This window comes from Rhineura floridana, chromosome 1 (assembly GCF_030035675.1).
Source record: "Rhineura floridana isolate rRhiFlo1 chromosome 1, rRhiFlo1.hap2, whole genome shotgun sequence".
NCBI classification, from domain to species: domain Eukaryota; kingdom Metazoa; phylum Chordata; class Lepidosauria; order Squamata; family Rhineuridae; genus Rhineura; species Rhineura floridana.
The window spans coordinates 34,186,257-34,205,808 of NC_084480.1; the positions used below are offsets into that span (position 1 = coordinate 34,186,257).

Below are 19,552 nucleotides of genomic sequence, written 5' to 3' on the forward strand. Positions count from 1 at the left end.
ACCCCCTCTCTCTCACACACACACACGCACACACACACACACACAGAGAGAGAGAGAGAGATCATAAATGGAACATAACTACTGTATGCCTCTTTTCATTTTCACATTCTAAAATCTTTTCTTCTACTACTGGAGACGTTTAGATACACATCTATACTTGAGAGTCAACTTTGATTTGGAGGTAGTGCCGTTCTTTTCAGACCAACACCCAATTCTGAATTATAAGGGATTGTGCCTACATCTCCTGATAACATTTACTGGCAACATGAGGGCAATGTTGTTGTATAGCTCTCAGGCTCTAAGGGATGGATCTCTAGTCCTCTCACATACCACCCCTGATTTACTGTTTACATAAGGCACCTGGGATGGTATTCAGTACTAGTCCTACTCAGAGTAGACCCATTTACTAGTTTGTTTGCTAATTTCAGTGGGTTTACTCTGAGTAGTCAGTCAGGCCATGGTATTCCCGATCTCTATGTATGGATGTGAAAGTTGGACAGTGAAAAAGGCAGATAAGAGACAAATCAACTCATTTGAAATGTGGTGCTGGAGGAGAGCTTTGCGCATACCATGGACTGCGAAAAAGACAAATAATTGGGTGTGAACAAATTAAACCAGAGCTATCACTAGAAGCTAAAATGAGGAAACTGAGGTTATCATACTTTGGACACATAATGAGAAGACATGATTCTCTAGAAAAGACAATAATGCTGGGAAAAACAGAAGGGAGTAGAAAAAGAGGAAGGCCAAACAAGGAATGGATTGATTCCATCAAGGAAGCCACAGACCTGAACTTACAAGTTCTGAACAGGGTGGTTCATGACAGATGCTCTTGGAGGTCACTGATTCATAGGGTCGCCATAAATTGTAATCGACTTGAAGGCACATAACAATAACAACAAACTCTGAGTAGGACTTAGCTAAATACAACCCATTTTATGTATTTATTATATTTATATCCTGCAATTCTTCCATCATGAAACTTAAGGTAGTGTATATGTGGTTCCCAAGCAGTTACCCTTCCAGGCACTAACCAGATCCAGACCTACTTAGCTTCAGCAAGGTGCCTTCAGACCATACCCTGGGACTGGGGAGTGATGATAAACTGCATTCTATTTCTGTTAGCATCATTTTATAATTTTGAAATTTATTTCAAATAATTTTAAGCACTGTTATTTTTATGCACTTATAATCTTTTCATTTAGATTTTCTTCGAAATAGCATTCCAGTTCAATGTATCATCACTTCTGGAAAATACTGTGATCCAGTTTTCTGTCACCAGGTTAGTTCCAACCAGTCCTGGTGCCAGTGGGTGGCCAAGTCAGGCACTGGCCAAGGGCCCCTGCAGCTGGGGCTGGGAGGGCAGAGCTCCTGCTCCACAATCCCTGCCTGTATTGTGTCATGAGCTACAACCAGATGGTGGCATGGATTGCAGAGGGAGACCTCTATTCTCCCAACTGATATTGCCCCTGCACATGTGTACAGCTGGTGTGCACTTAAATACATCCGGTTGCACCACCTTGCACATTAGTATGCGTGCCTGCCATCATCCAAGATGATAGTGGGGGCATCTTGAGTGATGGCAGGCATGCTCACTGATGTGCAAGGTGACACATCCACGTGTATCTGAGTGCATGCATGTGTGTGCGCACACACATGGGGGGATGTAGGGGACCACAGCGGGCTGGTGTTGGCCTTGGTTCCAACCATTTTTGTGCAAGTGCATTTGGTTTCATAGCTGTCCCTTGAAAAGCATTCACAACACTGATATATACGTTAACACAATTTAATGTCACAGTCAAGCTGAGACCTGAGGTTCAAATAACAGGTCAACTGTATTCATTTTATCTTTGCATGCAATATTGGTTGTTACAGGAAATTACAGAGATTAAAATTCTTGGGGAGCCAAACAGTTTTATGTTTGTCTTCATGTTTGTTACACACCTGGATGTGGAGCTTAGTCCGATATACCCTCATTTGTTGGACACATACCTCATTGTGTGTTCAAAATTGTCATAATTTAAAACAATGGAAAAGTATTGTTTGTTTATTTATTTATTGCATTTGTATACCGCCCCATAGCCAAAGCTCTCTGGGCAGTTTACAACAATTAAAAACATTCAAAACAAATATACAAATTTAAAAACACATTTTTAAAAAAGCAATTTAAAAACACAGGCTAAAATGCCTGGGAGAAGAGGAAATTGTTGACCTGGTACCAAAAAGATAACAGTGTTGGCGCCAGGCACACCTCATCAGGGAAAACATTCCATAATTTGGAAGCCACCACTGAGAAGGCCCTCTCCCTTGTGTTAGATGAAGTAGATGTGTTACTGTTGTTTTAACCCACAACACCAAGCATCGAAATCTAAGGAAACCTGACCTGTATGTAGGGGATGGATTGCTGCCCTGGGCCTCTTCGAGTAGAAAGGTGGGATATAAAATGGATTAATAATAATAGTAGTAATAATAGTAATAATAATACTGATAATAATAGTAATAATAATAATAATACATTGATCTTACCAATTTCTTTTTAGTGACAGTGATGAACTTGAAGAGACCCTTGCAGACAACAGAGGAAGTATTGCAATGCCAGTAAAATATGAAAGCGGATTAATATTTAAAAGGTGCATCTGTATATATTTTCTGTCTTACATTATTTACCAGAGATGGTCTAGATCCTGATTTGATAGAAAGCCAAAAAGCCGCATGCTAAGTTTGAAGTAAAGAGGGTTTAACTGGTTAATCTTTAGAATTAGAATTTAAACTAATGTTGTGTGATTTAATTGAACATGTCAGCTTACATTTAAATGCCTTGATTTAAACTGGGTGTGAATTAGATTGCTGTCTGCTCCAATGCTTCCCTAGTGTTACAGAAATTATTTCCAGAACTACTATGGCTGCCAGAATTTGCCAAAGAAAGAATCCATGTTATACACTGTAGCACTGTAAAATTGGAATATTGCCCAGAAAACCAGAAAGTATGGCTGCTTTGCTAAAGATTCAGAAAATGCCACGTTTTCAAGCTTTGTATCAGTCATGAGTCGCTATTCTTACTTTGTTTGCACTGTATAGTATCTATTTTACGCATGACATGATCCCATGTCTCTGTGAAGTACTGATCAACACTGTATATATATATATTGGGTGGGGAACTACACTGTCACCAATGACAAGTAAGACTCTCATATTTATCCTGCAGAAGCGAAGACTTAGGGAAGATGTGATATCTGCCTTCAGATATCTGAAGGGCTGTCAACTCAGATGATTAAACTGTTTTCATAACTAATGGGTGGAAATTGCAGGGAAGCAGATTTCATATAAGCATAAGGAGAAATTTCCTAATGGTGGTAGATGTTCAACAGTGAAGCAGCATTCCTTAGCAGGTGATGGGCTCTCCCTCACTGGAGGTGTTTAAGCAGAGGCTGGACAGCCATCTGTTGTTGAACATAAGAAGAACCTGCTGGATCAGGCCAGTGGCCCATCTGTCCAGCATCCTGTTCTCACAGTGGCCACAGTTGGAGCAGCTCTTCAGGGGTTCATTCAGAGACTCTTTCCCATCCCCACCTGGAGATGGCACAGACTGAACCTGGGACCTTCTGCATGCAAAACAGATGTTCTATCGCTGAGCTAGGAGGGCCTTTCCTAAAGGACTAGATGGCCAGGAGTGAAATGTTTCAACAGTGAACACTGCCAATAGAAGTAGTCCTATCTTGGAGTAGTTCTCAATATTCCTACAACACCTACCCTACCTTTTTAGTGAGTAGGCGTTTGTGAGTATTGGACTTATATTTTCCTCAGCTAGAATAAAAGAACTATGTACAAAATAGGGTTGCCAGGTCAGAAGCATCCCAAAACCTGAGATTTTAGGGGCGGGCCCAAGTGATGTCATGGGGCGGGCCCAAGTGATGTCATTAAGCATGATACATTAAGCATCAATCACAGTTGCTTGGAGCGTACAATATCTGACTGGAAATTAAGCTTAGACATCTTAGCTAAAAGATGGAGCCTGGGTAGGGAACATTTAATCTAGCCTACTTGCTTTCGGCAAGAAGGGTTTAAGTGCCTTCAGGCCAGGCCAGGCACCAGAAGGTCACTGTAGGAAGAAAGGAGTCTAGTGTTGTGGAGATGTTAGATGGGAGCATTCGGGAGTAAAGATGGATGCCCCTGAAGGCTGCAATTCTAAACACACATACTAAGGGACTAAGCCCCCATAGAACTCAACAGGACTTACTTCTGAGTAGATATAGTTTGGATTGTGCTGTTGGTAAAGCTTGACTAGGGATCCTCTGCAAAGACATCCATATCCAAGCAGGGTTGGCAACCCCCTGCCTGGGATGCCCTGCCCTTATCTTTTAATGTGGCTTTTCCAAACTTCTTTACAGATTTGACCCTTCACTTCAGAAAGAGGTCTGAGAAATAAGAGTAAGAAGATGCTCTACCCTTTCTGTCTGCATAGATGCCCTCATCCTTCCCCTGCGCCCAGCAGAAGCTCTGGGCCAGGCGGGACACAGTGGCATCTCATAGAGGACACCCTCCCCTTTCATGGGGTGTATGATTTGTCCTGGCCCAGAGCAGATTTTGGGGTGGGCACCCTCAGTTACTTATTTTTCCTGTATGTCTTTTTCTGCTTTGATTTTGTATAGATGCCCTCATCTGTGCCCTGTGCCCAGCAGAAGCTCTGGGCCAGGCGAGACACAGTGGGGTCTCGTAAAGGATACCCTCCCCTTTCCTGGGGTATATGATTTGTCCTGTCCCAGAGCAGATCTTGGGATGGGTACTCCCAGTTACTTAATTTTCTATGTGTTTTTGTCCATTTTGATTTTGCATTGATGTAGCCGTGCATGCCCAGTGCCCAGCAGAAGCTCTGGGCTGGACAGGATGCACTGGCATCTCGTAGAGGACACCCTCCCCTTTCCTGGGGTATATGATTTGTCCTGGTCCAGAGCAGATCTTGGGGTACGCACCCCCAGTTACTTATTTTTTCCTGTATGTTTTGGTCTGCTTTGATTTTGCATAGATGCCCTGATCCTTCCCCTGCGCCCAGCAGAAGCTCTGGGCCAGGCAGGATGCAGTGGCATCTCTTAGAGGACACCCTCCCCTTTCCTAGGGTATATGATTTGTCCTGGCCCAGAGCAGAGTTTGGGGTGGGCACCCCCAGTTACTTTTTCCCCCTGTATGTCTTTTTCTGCTTTGGTTTTGTATAGATGCCCTCCTCTGTGCCCTGCACCCAGCAGAAGCTCTGGGCCAGGCAGGACACAGTGGCATCTCATAGAGGATACCCTCCCCTTTCATGGGGTGTATGATTTGTCCTGTCCCAGAGCAGATCTTGGGATGGGTACTCCCAGTTACTTAATTTTCTATGTGTTTTTGTCCATTTTGATTTTGCATTGATGTAGCCGTGCATGCCCAGTGCCCAGCAGAAGCTCTGGGCTGGACAGGATGCACTGGCATCTCGTAGAGGACACCCTCCCCTTTCCTGGGGTATATGATTTGTCCTGGTCCAGAGCAGATCTTGGGGTACGCACCCCCAGTTACTTATTTTTTCCTGTATGTTTTGGTCTGCTTTGATTTTGCATAGATGCCCTGATCCTTCCCCTGCGCCCAGCAGAAGCTCTGGGCCAGGCAGGATGCAGTGGCATCTCTTAGAGGACACCCTCCCCTTTCCTAGGGTATATGATTTGTCCTGGCCGAGAGCAGAGTTTGAGGTGGGCACCCCCAGTTACTTTTTCCCCCTGTATGTCTTTTTCTGCTTTGGTTTTGTATAGATGCCCTCCTCTGTGCCCTGCACCCAGCAGAAGCTCTGGGCCAGGCAGGACACAGTGGCATCTCATAGAGGATACCCTCCCCTTTCATGGGGTGTATGATTTGTCCTGGCCCAGAGCAGATTTTGAGGTGGGCACCCCCAGTTACTTATTTTTTCCTGTATGTTTTGGTCTACTTTGATTTTGCGTAGATGCCCTCATCCTTCCCCTGCACCCAGGAGAAGCTCTGAGCCAGGCGGGACGCAGTGGCATCTCATAGAGGACACCCTCCCCTTTCCTGGGATATATGATTTGTCCTGGCCCAGAGCAGAGTTTGGGGTGGGCACCCCCAGTTACTTATTTTTTATGATTTTATGACATCATTATGTATTTATGATAATATCAGAAGCCTGATGATTTTCATTGCATAATTGTATTGTTATTCTTGACGGGGAGAGTACCCCGATCACAGTGATATATCATACAGGGTACCCCAACATATATTTTGGGGTTCAGAGACATGTTAAGTTTGGTTTGAAGTTGCTGTAGCTGTCAACTCTTCTTTTTTAGTGTTTTGAACTTTCAAGCAAATAAGGAACTGGAAACTAGGAACCAGCTTCAGCATCGTATCAGTTAAATAGATTAAACAGTCACGGGGGGCAGCGGCTGACGTTTTGGTGTATATCTCGGGAACCAGACCACCTAGAAACTTAATTTTTTTTTTGAATTGAAGCTGAGAGTCTGGAGATTAAGGGGTGCTAGCCAGAGAGCCGGAGGGCCCCCCCAAAAAACCGGAGACTCTGGCCAAAAAACGGAGACATGGTAACCCTATGTACGAAATCCTATTATTACTTGTATTAATGTTTATTTCAGTAGGTTCAGCACACAGTCATTGTCATTCCACATACATTGTCAGCATGAAAACAACCCATTATATGAGCTGTAACTGTTTATCCTATGGAGATATCTACTCAGAAATAAGCAACATCAAATGGGGCTTGCTCCCGCATAGGTATAGGATTGCAGTCTGGCAGCATAATCCCATGCATGATGTAGATGTAAGCTCCACTACTAGGCTTGCTCCCTAGTAAGCATATTTAGGATTCCAGCCCTATAGATGTTTGCATCTGAAGCAAAAAGACAAAATGTCTTCTATCCAGCATAAAATAAGCCCTGCTGGATCAGATTAAAGGTTTATCTAGTTTAGTATTCTCTTCCCACAGCAGCCTATGGAAAGTCCAAAGTAGAGCATAATAGTCCTCTCCATGTGTATTTGTCATATATTACTGGCAGTTAAATATCTTTTTTGTTGTTGTTTCATTACTGCTTTGTGTTTTCTCATCATTCCCACCACCACTGTAAAATGTGGGTATAATTATACTGATCTACCTTTCAAGGTTGTTGTAAGAATATGTGTAATAACATATGTGAGATACTTTGATAACTCTAAATAGCTATATCAAATATTATTTTGTTTATTTATTTTTTAGAGATCCCAGTTCATTTCATATCGTTATAGCTGCAAATGATACAATTCCTGACCGTATTAACTCCACTGAGAACATTGGAGATGAAGTTAACATAAACTACATGGTAAGAAAAAGCATGCAAAATTTAAATGGTTTTTAATCATTTTTAATAATTGCAATCATTTTAAATGCTTTTCATTATTTGTTTTTAACTGTTTTTATTGATAATTTTAATGTTGCTTGTAAACTGCTCAGAGGTTTTTCACAATTTAGTGGTACATAAATGTTGTTAAATAAAAGAAATAAAAATAAAATAAAAATGACTGATTGCTGTTCTTTTTTAAAAAATGTAAACAAAATTCTGTGTAAACCTACCCTAGTATTTGAGAGCTGAAAAATATTTTTGTGATCTACTTTATAATTGTGAAATAATGTCTAGTTTTTGTTATGCATGTGTGGTTTTTATTTAGTTTTAAATTGTACTACTTGTGTTGTTATAACCCACCCTGGGTGGTTAATAAATATAATTATCATCATCATATTATTATTAATATTTATTAATTATTATCATCACTTGAATCTTTTAGAGCACCAGCTGGTCAGTCAGTGTCATTTTTCAGCCTTAGAAACTTTCCAAATCATCACCCATAGAACCTGCCACAATGAATATGCAATACAATATTAGAAAATGGAGGCTACTCTAGTTATTGTTCTTATTATTCATTTTGCCTACTTTTCATATTCAATTTGCCTTATGTTCAATGTTGAAAGGCCTGCTCATGGAGATATTCAAAATTAAATTGCAAATAAAGCAAAAGTGAAGAAAACTTGTCCTGGTTACGTATTGATACCTCTGTGTATTAGTCCAGGAGGTGCATATTAGGCCAGATAACCCCTGGACCTTACATACTTAGCTAATCCATTTATTTATCAAAATCTATTATATTTTTACCTAAATGATAGCTGTATTCTCCTTTATCAGGTTATAATGTCATCTGATATGTTGCAAGGCTTTGGGCTCACAAGAACTATGAACATCCTATGGGCAGGTACAAAACTATAGCTAGTGGAGACCCTGCAATATTCTGTGTTCCATGCATTCTTCTCACTGGAGACCTTTTCCAAAAGTGGTCTTCTGTGGAGTAGGATTGCACTCCCTGTTGTAACTGATGAGCACATTCGCATGGAATGAAAGGGCTAATCAAATATTAACTTTCCTTTTTTTGTCCATAGATTGAAAAAGGTGAACATTTTCCAATGCCACAGCTTACACTGCAAATCTCATTTCCTAACCTAACTTCAATAGAAAACTATATCCTCTACCTAACCACAATATCATTCACAGAGGTAAGTTAGGTATATAGAAATAATATTGCCCTATAATTTCAATTAAGCTTCTTGTCTCCATTCTGTGAATTTTATGTTTTGAATGACACATGTTCCTTGTCTCTTTTCTTTGACTTTTCTAAGTGAACGATATACAATTACTAGAAGGTTTTAGAGACAGAAAAACCTGCTTGGTTCAGGTTAGAAATGAGAACATCCATGATGTCCCATACAGCTTTATAATTCTTTAAAATGAACCTCCTGATCATTAATCTTATAATTAGGTGAATATTTTTGCTAGCCTCTTTATGGTCAAGATCCAAAGAGTTACATTAGGTACTAAGGATGAGCATTGGATTTGAATGAATGCCAAATTCCAAGCCAAAGCAGGCATCTTGGATGGACTGTAGGCTTGTGAGATACAAACTGGAATTTGTATGATGTGGCCTGAGTTGCAGTGGAACCTCTGAAGCACTTTGTAGTGTCTCGGTAATCCCAAAGTCAAAGAAATGCTTCAGATAAGCATCTATTAAAAGTGATATTAAGAGAGGTATCCAACTGAAATGTTCCATCAGCACAATAATTTTTGTTTCTGCAATGGAACTCCCCCTTTCCTTCCCTGTGCACCTCCTAAATCTGTTCTATGGGTTCCCACAACCCTCCAGTGCAGATTTAGAGAGGAGGCAGGGAGAGGAAAGGGGGGAATTATGTGTTGTGCAAGCAGAAATTGTTGGATACCATCTTAAATGTCTCTGAACTTGCCACATACGGAATAACACCAGGGTGGGATGATGGGGAAAAGGAGAGCTTTGTAGTGGCTACCAGGTCAAGTTTCTAATCATAGGGAAAGAATGAATTTGCAATGCAAATCCATTTTAGTTCTCTCTCCCCTGCTCCCTCAATCAACTTTAAAGGTGTCCGGCACAAAAGAACTGGGGCCTATTTGTCTGCAATCACTTAATCTCCCCTTATGTTTTGGTCTGGAAATAGCAGATATGAGAGAGGTGCTCCTGGGTAACAAACTTGCCTATTTGTATGCAATTTGGCAAGTTCTCTCATGTCTGCTATTTTCAGACCAAAACATTAGGGGAGATTAAATGATTCCTTTTTACCCACCCCAAAAGCTATCCTTCTGAAATTTGGATTCATGTCCTCAGAAGGAATGATTTTACCTGCAAATTCCATTCAATTCTACCACAAAATTTAAAAAGTGGTCAGTGCACTCTTCTATTAGGTACATCCAAGAGGGTTTTTTAATTACTTTTTTTCCTTTGAAAAGCAGATCCCTTTGCCATAATAGGTTTGTCATTTATTTGTTCATTATATTTATGAGCTGCCTCATGCAATGAGCCTCAACATACAATGCAATAAAGAAAAAATAAAACATACACGATACAAACAATCTTATGCACTGGCATAATCATATAAAAACTAAAACTCCAAATGCAAGCTAAAACTAATTGCCATTGCTAAATATGCACACAGCTCTTCAGGCATCAGTATGTCTTCAGTGGCTCCATTCCCCACCCTCACCTCATCCCCTTAAAATACAACAGTATAAGGGAAATGTTTAGAAGTATCTCAATAAATATAATTCCTAAGTAGAGCTTTAACTTTGTTTAAATATAAAATACAACCCACATCTGCTGTGTGATCCTAAGTATGAGCACTCATAGTTCAATAGGACATACTCCACTGTAGTATATTTAGGATTGTAGCCTAATTGCACTTTGATTCGTGATAATGTTGGACTTCTACTCACATTATACCCAGCCAGCATCAATGATGATGGGACCTGTAGTCCAACATTTGAAGGACTTTCTTAGTATTAAAGGTTGTGTTGGACAGGCCGAAGCCCCAAGCCCACTTGGGCATATAGAACTACTTGTGCTCTACTCTGGATATGACCAAATGTTGAATAATTATTAACAATAATCTACCATGTTCACTGTAACTTTTTCTTATTATGGTATTTTTTTAGCACTGAACTATTCTGATCTTTTCATTTAAAATTATTTTGCCTTTTAAATTCATATTTTCTCATCTTTTATGCAATGTACCACACCAGCAATATAACACAACCTTGTGTGTCAAATCCACTTAATCCAAATACTCTGTTAAAATTTTCTTGGACTGCTAGTAAAGTTTTGTGCACATGTGTTTTTCCTTAACAGAATGTGAACTGTAACATCAGCCACTCCACAAATCCATTAAATATTGCTGCTAGCACTCCATCTGAGACATCGAGAATAAGACCGCCTCTAAAGGATCCAAAAATAGTATGTCTGTCTAAATCTCTGTTTGCTTGGAAAGACTTAAATTGAATGTCGTCACAAAAGCACTGTCAAAAGACATGACTAGTTTCGGTTTGGGTTATTTTAGAAAACATGTTCCTCTAATTGTTACCTGTAATCAGTCATACTTTTCTTTGTTCTTTCTGGAAATGTTATGCATAATAGTGAGTGATGCTTAACAAGCAGAACCAGCTCTCAGATTGGTGTAAAGCCACAACACTAACTTCTAGGCAAGTGGGTTGCCGTTGCTTACTGAGAGAGAAGGGGGTGGCAAAAGAGCGGAGAGGTTGGCGCACTGCAAATGTACCACAGAGCCAATGCTGGTGTGTTTGCATTGCACCACCCTTGCTGCTGCCTTGCTGCTCCCCCTGTCCCTCCCAGTGAGCAACAGTAACCCACCTGCTCGGAGGCTAGTATTGTAGCTCCACCCCACCCAATGAGCCATTTTTGATAACAAGCACATGTCGTTACAATAGATCCACTGACAGAATTCTTCTTCTTCTTCTTCTTCTTCTTCTTCTTCTTCTTCTTCTTCTTCTTCTTCTTCTTCTTCTTCTACTACTACTACTACTACTACTATTGAATTTATATCCTCCCCTTCCTCCATAAGGAACCCAGGGTGCCAAATCTATTATTTAGATACAGCAGACAAAATATTTGGTTTATAGGACTATAATTTTGAGTGATGAGAACCTTTTAGCTTGTTGGATTTGGGTTTCCACCATTTTTCCATTGCAATGAACAGAAAAATATGCTGAAGCATGTAAGATCCTTGTTTTATTATTTTATTACTCATGATTTGCTGTCCTGTGTTAAAAGACTAGATGAGTGTGAAACTTTAGGGGTAATCTGGATCTCATTGAGTTTAATAGGGCTTTGCCACCAACCCCTTTATCAGACATGCTCATTAACTGAACACTTCTGTCTCTGTGTAACTACTTAGAATGAATGAAATCCTAGATTTTGTTGTTAGTTCTTGGCCTGCTTAAGGTTGCATTTGTTAGTGTTCAGTATATGATTCACTTTTTATTCTACTGCTTTTTCTTTCAAATGGGATAGCAGTATTAGTCTGTTGCAGCAAAAACAACAAAGAGCGATTGTCACTTAAACATATATATGCAGTTCACGTAATCAGATGCATGCAATGTTATCCTCAGTTGGCTAGAATATACATGAGTATATAAAGAAAAAATGTAAACGGTAAGGAAAATAGTGCAGTCAGAATGGACTTTTTACATTTTGTGGCCATTTCTCCTTACTGGTTGTAATGGTTTTTTTCTATGTACCTATGTGTGTATTTTTTAATCGTTTTACCTACATAGATAGATAGACAGATAGATAGATCTATGCATATACCTGCACACACCTGCAAACTCAGGACAACATTTCATGTATTTGATGGAGTGGACTCTAATCTATGAAAGCTTATGTCATAATGCATTTTGATACATAATACTGACTTGACAAAACAATTAATTACAATATGTATTTTGATATCAATAACTTTAAAGTTTTTCAAAGAAAATTCACAACTTTTCAACTCAAATGCTTGCTTTGAGACGAGCAAACTCATCAATGAAAAAATAAAAGCAAACCGAAATTACTATATAACTGCCACATATGATAAAATTATTCCATATACTAATTTAAGATGATTTTCAGGTTTGGTGGGCTTCCTAGAGTCTGTGGGCCCTCTTGTCCCACACACTCTATATGGCTTCTACTATGTATAAATTTTAATAGAAATGATATCTAATAAATGCTGAATGACATTTATTTCAATGCGGCGAAGAAGACTGTTGTCAGGATATCTTAAGACATGTTACTCTTGGCAGTCATGTTTTACAGATGTTTCATTAATACTATCTGTCTGTGATCCTTCAAACAGAACTGTGATTCATATCATTGCGAATCTATTAACTGTACAGTGACCCCATCTAATGTAACTCAGGTGAACATTTCATTCCGAATCTGGAAACCTACCTTTATAAAGGTAAGTGAGCCCCCACTTTCATCACAGTCATGAATATGAAACAATATTATGTCACTATCATGATTATTCACTATGTATTATAACTGGCCCATGTATCTATTAGCAAAAATTTAGATATAACTTTCTCTTGATGGACAGCTGGTGTAGCACAGTGGGGAGGAGAGCCTGGCTGGGAGTCCAGAGTGTGTGAGTTCAAATCCCTGCTTGTGTCTCCTGGGTGTCAAGAGCCAGCTAAAGATCATCCCCACAGTAAGTGGCTCAGGGTGTTACGTGCCCTGCCACCTGTGCAGCCGTGGGCAAGCTGCATAGTCCCAAGGAGCTCAGTTGTCCCCCAGCTGGCAGTCGCGGGCAAGGAAGGGGCTGGCTTGTGTAGCAGTGGCAAGCTGAGCAGGCCCTAGCCAGCTGGGGAGGACTAGCCTCAGAGGGAGGCAATGGTAAACCCCCTCTGAATACCGCTTACCATGAAAACCCTATTCATAGGGTCGCCATAAGTCAGGATCAACTTGAAGGCAGTCCATTTTTTTCTTTTCATTTAGATATCACTTTGTCTTCATGTAAGAAGAAAAAGGATTCTCTTTTCTCACTCCTTCCTATTTCCTTCTGCTCATCCTAACGCAAGCACTGTCATGAATGAGCAATGTACAGCAGGAATAATATCTAACCTGCACTCAGATTCCCAATTTTGCCTGGCAATTCCTTCCCAGGAAGGAAGGGGAGCTATTTAGCAAGACAAGGAGCAATTTCCAAGACAACCTTAGTGAGACAGCAGACAATGTCATAAACTTTTTTCAATCTTAGGACCACATAGGTCCATGGCCAATCTTCTGGGGGGCTACATGTCAAGGTGGGGGTGTCAACGTGTCAAAGTGTGTAGTGAGAACTACAGTTCTCAAGCTGCCTTCCAAACAGCTGTCTGATCAGTATTCTACAGTTTTTAAAATAATATCCCTTTTGAGAAGAAGAAATCATATTCTATTCTGATTCACCTATGGAAAATGAAACCTCATCAAATTGCATATAAACAGTGTCACCTCTGTTTTATTCTAGGCAAATCTTCACAGTGCAGAGGTCACTGTAAGAGCATTACTTAGGAGTGAAAACTCATTACTAATCTTGAAAAAAGAAAATGAACGGATAGAGGTAAGTCCTGCTAGACTCTTCCAAACACTGGAAGCTCAATCCACAAATCAATTAAGGCAGAAAAATTATTTATTTATTTATTTATTATTAATTATTTGATTTATATCCTGCCCTACCTCCAGCAGGAGCCCAGGGCGGCAAACAAAAGCACTAAAAACAGTTTAAAACATCATAAAAACAGACTTTAAAATACATTAAAACAAAACATCTTTAAAAAACATGTTTTTTTAAAAAAGCTTTCAAGACATCTTTAAAAAAAAGGTTAAAAATATATTAAAAAGCAATTCCAACACAGACGCAGACTGGGATAAGGTCTCAACTTACAAGGCTTGTTGAAAGAGGCTGCCATATAAGTATATGTATTAGGCAGTATGAACCAGTTACCTTACTTCCAAGTAAACATGTAGGCTAGCTGATCATTTATTTACAAGATACTTCTCTGGATATGAGTCTATTTCAATTCAATGAAACTTAGTTATATATGAGTATACTTAAGATTGCAACCCAAGTCTTACAGACATTGGTGGAATTTGAATCAGTGTAATCGATTTTGGGGGGCATTTTTTTTGTAGCTTAGATGTGATAGATTTTTCTAATAACAGCTGCATAGCAGTAATATATTATACTAATCTCAGTACATGTTTATTTACTGACAAATATGTATTCCGGTTCACAACTACAATAGTATGAAAAGACAGTAAAAACATAGGGTGGTATTCAATTGCACAGTGCGATTTACCCACTCTCCTCCCCCGTGTGTCCACTGTTGTCCCCAAACCCACTATGGAGGGTTGGGGGTACAGGAGTACAAACATACTTGTGGCCATTATGGAATTATGTGGCTAACACTAACTAACAAGAAGGAGGAAGGAAGTAAACCTGAGAAAAACAATCTGCATATCAACAAGTGGTCGCTAAAAAGGAATCATTGAGGGAAGAATAGGTTGCCTTTCTGTCTATTGCTGGTTTAGGTAACTTGTTACAAGTGTGCCACTTTACTCCTAACAGGGGGAACCTTCATAACATATTAGAGGGCATGAGAGGGGAGGAGGTGGGAAGATTGTTCCATTGCACAAGGAGAAATCCTTGTACTGACAAAATGATATACTTAGCGCTATGTTGAATGCAACCCATACAGTTCATCAATGTTCACATGATATGGAAGAGTAGTCTTCTGAAGTCTTCTCTGCCATTGCACTGAATTAGAAATTTAATTAAATTAATGCATAATGAGGGTGTTTATTTTTAACAGTAACAGCATTGCAGCACAATCCTTTATTTTATTCAGAAGTAAATCCAATGGGGCTTTCTCCCAGGTAAACACAGTAGGATTTACTTCTGGGTAAGCATACCTATGGTTGCATTGTGCAACAGCTACTCAGATGTCTTGGGCTACAATCCTTTACGCCGGTAGTAAGTCTCATTAAACTCAATTGGATTTACTTCTGAGTACACATGTATAGCTGTGGAACTCCCTCCGCACAGAGGTACGTCTGGCAACCTCATGGTACAGTTTTCAGCGAATGTCTTGTCTTGTCTTTGATACCTGAAATGTAAATTTTTAGGACCCACCCTATTTTTTGTGACGATGTGATTTTAAGTTGTTTTAAATTGTTTTTAATGATATATTTTAAACTGTTGTAACCCACCCTAGGATCTTAGGGTCAAGGATGGGTAATAAAATAAAATAATAATATAGAATTGAGCTGTTACTGTACCTTGATTACATTGTCTAGAACCCAGCCTAAACTGATGGGTGACTACATCTCATTGACTTTGGTGGTACTCATGTACACATAAGATCAGTTGCAGCCATTTTTATTTTAGAATACTTTTTGGCACAGCACTAATTTACATAGATAACTAATAGAAGAGAGGCTCTCGTGTAGTTTCCCCCCTGATATTATCCTCCACCCACAGTATGAAAAGCCTATTTTCCCTTCCCTTGTTTTGTTGTATATGTTTAAAAACGGGTAAATGAAAAAAAAATTGTGTGTGTATGTAGCTGCAATTAAATACAGATTTGATTAGACTCTTAAGCCATTATTACTGAAATACTTTTTTTTTCAGACCACTATTAAAATTTCAAAAGAGCTTCTTCCTGGTCATGTACCACTATGGGTTATTCTCCTGAGTGTTTTTGCTGGACTTTTGATTCTTACACTGCTTATATTTGCATTATGGAAGGTATGGTATATACATTGTTCCACATTTAGACTTTCAAATATTTTGGTGTTATTTCCCTTCCCCACTGCCCCAAGTTCAAATCAGATGTCTTGAAAAGTCAGTGAATCAGAAATGAAGAAAAACCTGATTGTTCCATATAAATTATCTTACTGATAAAGGCAGCTTTGAGTCTCTGTATTATTGCATTAGTAGTAGCAGTAAATGGAAATGGACTGCCTTCAAGTCGATTCCAACTTATGGCGACCCTATGAATAGGGCTTTCATGGTAAGCGGTATTCAGAGGGGGTTTACCATTGCCTTCCTCTGAGGCTGAGAGGCAGTGACTGGCCCAGGGTCACCCACGTAGCTTCATGACTGTGGGGATTTGAACCCTGGTCCCCAGGTTGTAGTCCAACACCTTAACCACTACACCACACTGGCTCTAGTAGAAGCAGTAGTATAATATAAACAAATAATCTCAATTCTCCAAGTGTCAGTCCTTACACAGCCAAACCAGCACCATCCATACACAAGAAGGAGGTATCAGCTGGCTTGGCAGAGCCAAAAGTTTTGCAAAAGTAAAATAAAAAAAGGGGGGGGAACCAGCCCAGTGAAGATTGTGCATCTTCAATGACTACAGAATGCTGACTAAATGTTAGAACGGGAAAATCATTCTTTTCTGATCCATGTAAGCATCAGGTTTGAAGCATAGCATGATGTCCAACTACATCATACTCCAAGTAATCAGTGGATTTACTCCATGACTAACTTTAAAGAACATCCATAGTGCATAAAGTGATATCTGATGGCATCCATTGTAATAAGCACCTGGGTGTTATTAAGCATTTGACCGCAAGTGGGCACCCTTGTCAAAGCCAAAGGAAGAAACAAATGATTTAACGCAAAGCAGATGCATTATGTATGCATAATTTGAACCAAGTATCAATATCTTAGGAGTTGGACAATGACCATGATAATTCAATTGTTTGTATTATTTACATGACTAAGTACCCTATTTCTGACGTTTTATTAACAATTTGTGATGTCTTTTTGCAAGAGTTGATCTTTGTTTTTATTGTATTTTTAATGTTTTTATTGTACAGTGTTTTCTGGTTTTTTTACTTGCTGTTTTTAAATAAAAAAAAATTAATCAGCTATTCAAAACTGAATTTTGATGACAATGTCCCTGTTGATAGAACATTTCTTGTCTCTTCTCCTCTGCCACCTTCCACAAATATCTGATCCATTTCTCATTTTTCGTATCTTAAGTTCAATTCTCCACATATCCATTTTAGTTTGTGAATTAATTCTTTTTTTAAAATATCCTCATGAAAATTAATTGTGCAATTTCTCCTAATATGCACATTTTTGCAAGCAATTTTCCCTAATATAATGCATTTTTGTATGTTGTTTTCATGAATATATGCATCTTTATGCACACTTTACCTAGTATATGCATTTCTGTATACATAACTTGGCTGGAGAACTGTATTGGAAAGTTCGGAGACGTGCAATTTTCTAAGACTACAAACCAACTGTGTTTCAGTTCGCTTTTTCTTTCAGGAAGTGTGAATTGGGCAGATTGGCCTTAAAGGCAAACTGAACCAAATTTCTCCCCTTCCCTACCTGTGCCTATCAATTTTCAAAGGTGGATTAAGATTGTGTTTCCTCTTCCTTGCAGGCTGGATTTTTCAACAGGCCATTAAGGAAGAAAATGGAGAAATGAGAAGAAAAATCTACAAAAAGAAAACTAGGAATTCTACAACGATGTGTCCTCAGAAACGTGACTGTGAATCACTGTCTAGGAGTAATCTCGGTGGTCGCAAAAGTTTTCTTGAACACCAACAGAGAGCAGCTAACAGTAAAACAAAACAATGAAGCCAACAAATCAACAATGGAAATGGGTAGTAGAGAAGAAATGTATGTTCTTTTATTTGTTGAAGATGGCCAGGATTTAAAGATCTGCCCGCTGGGACTTTGGGCTTCTGTTCTCAAAGAACCCTTCTGCATGAGACATGCAAACTGCTTCTGAAACTAAGAAGTGCTTTAAGAGCAGTTTGTGATATTGCCAGAGTGGATGGTGGTGTATTGATGAAAGCAAATTGGGGGGGGGGAGACGACCAACTGATTGCAGGTAGCTAGGCTTACCCATGGCAGCTCTAGATCCCAGCCAATATTTTCAAAACTGTTTACTTTTAGAGCACAATTCTAAGGCTGCCATCCCAAGCACGTTTATAGAGAAGTATGTTCTCTTGAACTGAATGAACTTCCAAATAATGCAACTTTCCCCAACCTGGTGCCCTCCTGATATTTTAGACTACTGCCCCAATTAGCCCCAGCCGGCTCAGCCAAGCTGGTGGGTATTGTAATCCAAAACATCTGGAGGGCACCAGGTTGAGGAAGACTGAAATAATGGATTTGGGATCAGTTTCTGATATGTATGGTAAACATTTGTAAACTTGATCATTTGTTGCTCCGAAATAGGGATGAAGGTGTAGAATCATTTTCAAAACATAAAAAAAATATCAAAGCTTGGTATCTTGCTGAGCCTGAATTCTAATCCTCAAACATGTTGTTAGTTTGAACAACACATGTGCTTATCTTGAACAATAAACCCCAAAGTCCATCAAATGAACTATGAAGTTGAGAGACAATACTTTGCATTTAATACCATACAACTAGGGCAGTTTTTGTTTCTACTTCATGTAATCAGAGAAAAGCTATCTCTCAATGGTACAGCACATGTTTTATGTGCAGGTTCAGTCCCTTGCATCTCTATGTAGGGCTGGAAAAGTCGATAATACTAAGCTAGATGGACCAGTAGTCTGATTTTGTATAAGGCAGCTTCCTATGTTCCTAATGCATAAGAGTGCATCAAGGGTATTTCATAAAACAGAATACAGTTGTTGCCATGGTTTCTTGCAACATGAAAAAGCCACAGCAAACTTTGGATTCATGCTCTCCCCACCCCATTCTCTCCCTCTTTCATGACCACAAGGAGAAAATCAGAAGTTTCCACTCCCAGTTTTCAATAAAGCAGCTATCATGAGCACTGTTGCTCATGATATCTGAACTCGGGGAACTATGATTTGTTAAAACTATTATTATCGCCTCACAGGTATAATTAGGTCTACTCACATTGGAAAATCTAGGTCTGGGCAAGGGTTGGGACACCTTCAGTGAGTATTTCGGGGGGGAACCCAATTCATCCTTCTCTAAAAATCTAACGTCTGTCCATGAGGGAATAGAGTGAGTATTCAAGACGCAAGACCTCCGCGCTAACTCTGATGAGGGCACAGTCTTTATACAAGAGGAGTCCGGCTTAATACAGCGGGGAGCAGCAGTTTCCTGAGTGGCGCTGATCTGTTTCTCTAGCAGCAAATGAGGAGGGTGTAGAACTTCCACTGCCTTCGTATC

At 39.6% G+C, this 19,552-nt stretch overlaps 1 protein-coding gene across 3 annotated transcripts in view; it reads left to right on the plus strand.

Moving 5' to 3' along the window:
• Positions 1-18,926, plus strand: part of ITGA1 (integrin subunit alpha 1) — a 131,542-nt gene extending 112,616 nt beyond the window's left edge. For all 3 annotated transcript variants that reach the window (XM_061617663.1, XM_061617672.1, XM_061617682.1), the window contains 9 exons: positions 1,206-1,282; positions 2,541-2,630; positions 7,238-7,340; positions 8,450-8,563; positions 10,717-10,821; positions 12,725-12,829; positions 13,877-13,969; positions 16,040-16,156; positions 17,817-18,926. In XM_061617663.1, coding sequence (XP_061473647.1) covers positions 1,206-1,282; positions 2,541-2,630; positions 7,238-7,340; positions 8,450-8,563; positions 10,717-10,821; positions 12,725-12,829; positions 13,877-13,969; positions 16,040-16,156; positions 17,817-17,861 — 849 coding nt within the window. In that variant the 3' untranslated portion in view covers positions 17,862-18,926. The remainder of the gene's footprint in view (positions 1-1,205; positions 1,283-2,540; positions 2,631-7,237; positions 7,341-8,449; positions 8,564-10,716; positions 10,822-12,724; positions 12,830-13,876; positions 13,970-16,039; positions 16,157-17,816) is intronic.
• The last annotated feature ends 626 nt before the right edge of the window (positions 18,927-19,552 follow it).